Genomic DNA, 3438 nt, shown 5'->3' with positions numbered 1-3438 from the left:
TCTCGAATGCTGTCTAGCATGATAAGACGCTTCTCATGTGATCACAAGTTAAAATCTCTATACTCTGACTTTTTAAGGGAATTTGAGTCGCTGGGTCATATGATACGCGTACCAGAAAGCATCCCTGAACCACAACAGTATTACTACTTGCCACATCACGGCTTTCTTAAAGAATCTAGCAGTTCTACTAAGCTGCGAGTTGTTTTTAATGGGTCACGTCGCACAAGTAGTGGCTGTTCTCTGAATGATCTCCTTCACATCGGTGCCAAGCTGCAGACAGACTTATCCGATGTGATTTTGTGGTGGCGACAATTTTCGCAAGTCTTTTCAGCCGACATGGAGATGATGTTTCGGCAGATTTTGGTTCATCCAGATGATCAGCGTTTTCAGAGAATTCTTTGGTCACCAGAATCATTTCAGAAGCCTTTAACATATCAGTTGGCCACTGTTACTTACGGACTTGGTCCAGCGCCTTTCTTAGCAAACCGCGTAATTAAGCAATTAACCAAAGATGAAGGACATCGCTTTCCCCTCGCAACAGATGTTTTACTACGTGGGACTTAGGTGGATGATTGCTTTGGCGGAGCGGATTCCCCTCAAGATGCAAAGGAGGTGATTCAACAGCTAGACAACCTTTGCAAATCAGGTGGTTTCAACCTACTTAAATGGACAGCGAATGATTCAACGATCTTGGCTGATCTCTTAATCACGCGTCATACCTCTTCAACATCAAGACTCCTCAATGGGAGTCCTGGAATCAACTTCAAGATATCTCTCACATCTCCATTCCTCGTTGGATCGGAACCTCTGCAAACATGCTCACTTTGGAAATACATGGCTTTTCCGATGCCTCTCGAGACGCTATGGCAGCTGTTGTTTATTTTCGTGTACTTAACGAAACGAATGATGCTACAATTTCTCTCATTACAGCAAAAACAAAAGTTGCCCCAATCAAGAAAATGACGATTCCTAGGCTTGAACTTTGCGCTGCAACTCTACTTACAAAACAAGTGGCTCACCTTGGAGAAGTGCTAAATATATCGCAAGCACCAATCCATTTATGGACTGATTCGTCAGTAACTCTCGCCTGGATTCAAGCTCATCCATCACGGTGGAAAGATTATGTTCGAAATCGTGTTGCCACTATCCAAGAAACTCTACCTCAAGCAACATGGCATCACATCTCTGGTAAGGAGAATCCTGCAAACTGCGCCTCTCGAGGTGTGTCACTTGATCAACTAGAAAAAGACTGTCTATGGTGGACTGGACCAAAATGGCTTTCTCAACATCCTTCTTTATGGCCGTCATGCGGTTACAAGCGTGAGCATGATGTCGACCTTGAAAAAAAACTTCAGGTCATTGCTGTTGTCTCTCCTTAAAACCCGAAGATCTGGAATCTCGTTGAACGTTACTCAAATCTTACTAAATTACTGAGAATCACAGCGCTATGCCAACGTGCGATTAAAATACTGCAAAGGAAAGCTGAAATACCCAAACAATCATCTTTAACGCCAACTGAGCTTGAAACGGCCCGACTTTATTGGGTGAAGCTAACTCAACAGGCTTATTTCTCAAAGGAGATCTTAACGCTCTCCCAAAATCGCATTTTATCAAATACAAACCCTCTTAACAAATTAATTCCATTTATAGATGCCTCAGGTATGCTTCGAGTTGGCGGGCGGCTCGGAAACGCTCTCCTCGATCCTGATACAAAACACCCCGTAATTTTACCTCGCGAATCACCACTGACAACTCTAATCATAAGCAATGCGCATCATAAAACTCTTCATGGAGGAACACAAGTTACCTTAGACTATCTGCGAAGATCATACTGGATTATTGGAGGTAGATCTCCTGTGCGATCATTCATTTTACGCTGCGTTCGCTGTGCTCGATATCGCGCTGTCACCGCCCAACAACTCATGGGACAGCTACCACCAACCCGAATCACACCAGCAAGACCATTTTTAATTTCTGGCGTAGATTATGCTGGCCCGTTTACTTTAAAAACTTCAAGAGCAAGAGCTGCGAAAACGTATAAGGGGTATATTGTGCTTTTTGTATGCTTTGCTACCTCAGCTATTCACCTCGAAATCGCGACAGACTACTCTTCAGAAGGTTTTTTGGCAGCTTATAAAAGATTCACTGGGCGCCGAGGAATCTGCGCAACTCTTCATAGTGACTGCGGTACTAATCTGATAGGCGCTGACGCCGAGCTGCGGAAACTCTTTTCGCGGGCATCAAATGAGTTATCTAACCTCGCCTCCTTACTAGCAAATGATGGAACCGAATGGAGATTTAACCCACCTGCAGCTCCACACTTCGGCGGAAAATGGGAAGCTGGCGTGAAGTCGGTCAAGTTCCATTTAAAACGTATCATTGGAGACACCTCTCTTACTTATGAAGAATTTTCCACTCTACCGACCGTTATGCCCACTATCCGATGATCCAAACGACATCAATGCGTTAACACCAGGGCATTTTCTCATCGGCTCAGCACTCACCACTGTGCCAGAGCCATCATTGATAGACATTGCAGTCTCACGACTTTCTCGATGGCAATTGCTTAGGCAAATGCTTGAGCACTTTTGGCATCGTTAGTCTTCGGAATACATTCAACGCTTTTATTCAATATCTAAGTGGAAGCAGGCAACAGATCCAATAAAGAAGGGAGCGCTTGTGCTGCTTGTGGATGAAAGATTTCCTCCAGCGAAATGGCTGCTTGGCCGTATCATCGATACACATCCTGGAAATGATGGACATATTCGCGTAGTAACTGTCAGAACAAAGGATTGAACGCTAAAGCGTCCAGTAGTTAAACTGTGCCCGCTTCCAGTACTGGCTACAAGCTCAACATTATCGACTGCTTAATCTAATTTAAGTTATATATTTCGTCCCCTGTAAGGTGACAAGGCGGGCGGAATGTTTAGACAAAAAATCATATTGCAAAAATACAACACTTTAATTTACTAATAATTTCTTGATGTAAGTTCGTCAACTTAAATTTATAATAGAAAAATACTAAATTGTATTATTTGGCAACACTGTAAACTTAACGATAAGATTTCATTTCTTTGCTATTCTCTCTTTATATACTTTTCGCCAATTGTCAGTTCGTTGTATTATCTTTTTTGAGAATGAATGGTTTTTTTTCTCTCATGTACAAGTCGGTAAAATCTTTAAATTTAAAATAAAACTAATTGAATTTTTAATGAAAAAGAACTCGTCCGATTTATTTAAGAATCATCGTTCAAAACATACTGTTCCTTCGAGCCGGATCGGGCGTGTGAAACATTAAAAAAAAAAGGTGCCGACCTTCATTTGACTCTTTTGTGATTCTTGTGACTTTCTCTTGACCTTATCATGTCAGCAAATCAAGAAGCGTTAATAGACAAGCAAAATGACCTTCATGAGCTCATTAACAGTGCCGTTGAAAAA

The 3438-nt window shown here is 42.1% G+C and overlaps 1 protein-coding gene across 1 annotated transcript; it reads left to right on the top strand.

Annotated features, from left to right (window-relative positions):
* The first annotated feature begins 18 nt into the window (after positions 1-18).
* On the top strand, positions 19-564 carry LOC118749356. Its single transcript, XM_036484150.1, has one exon. The coding sequence runs from the start codon at positions 19-21 to the stop codon at positions 562-564; it is 546 nt and encodes a 181-aa protein (XP_036340043.1).
* Positions 565-3438: the final 2874 nt, after the last annotated feature.

This window comes from Rhagoletis pomonella, unplaced genomic scaffold (assembly GCF_013731165.1).
Source record: "Rhagoletis pomonella isolate Grant_MI unplaced genomic scaffold, Rhpom_1.0 Rhpom_scaffold_00015, whole genome shotgun sequence".
Taxonomy (NCBI): Eukaryota; Metazoa; Arthropoda; class Insecta; order Diptera; family Tephritidae; genus Rhagoletis; species Rhagoletis pomonella.
Note: the sequence above shows the minus strand (reverse complement) of the source record. Positions and strands in the feature narration are given on the sequence as shown.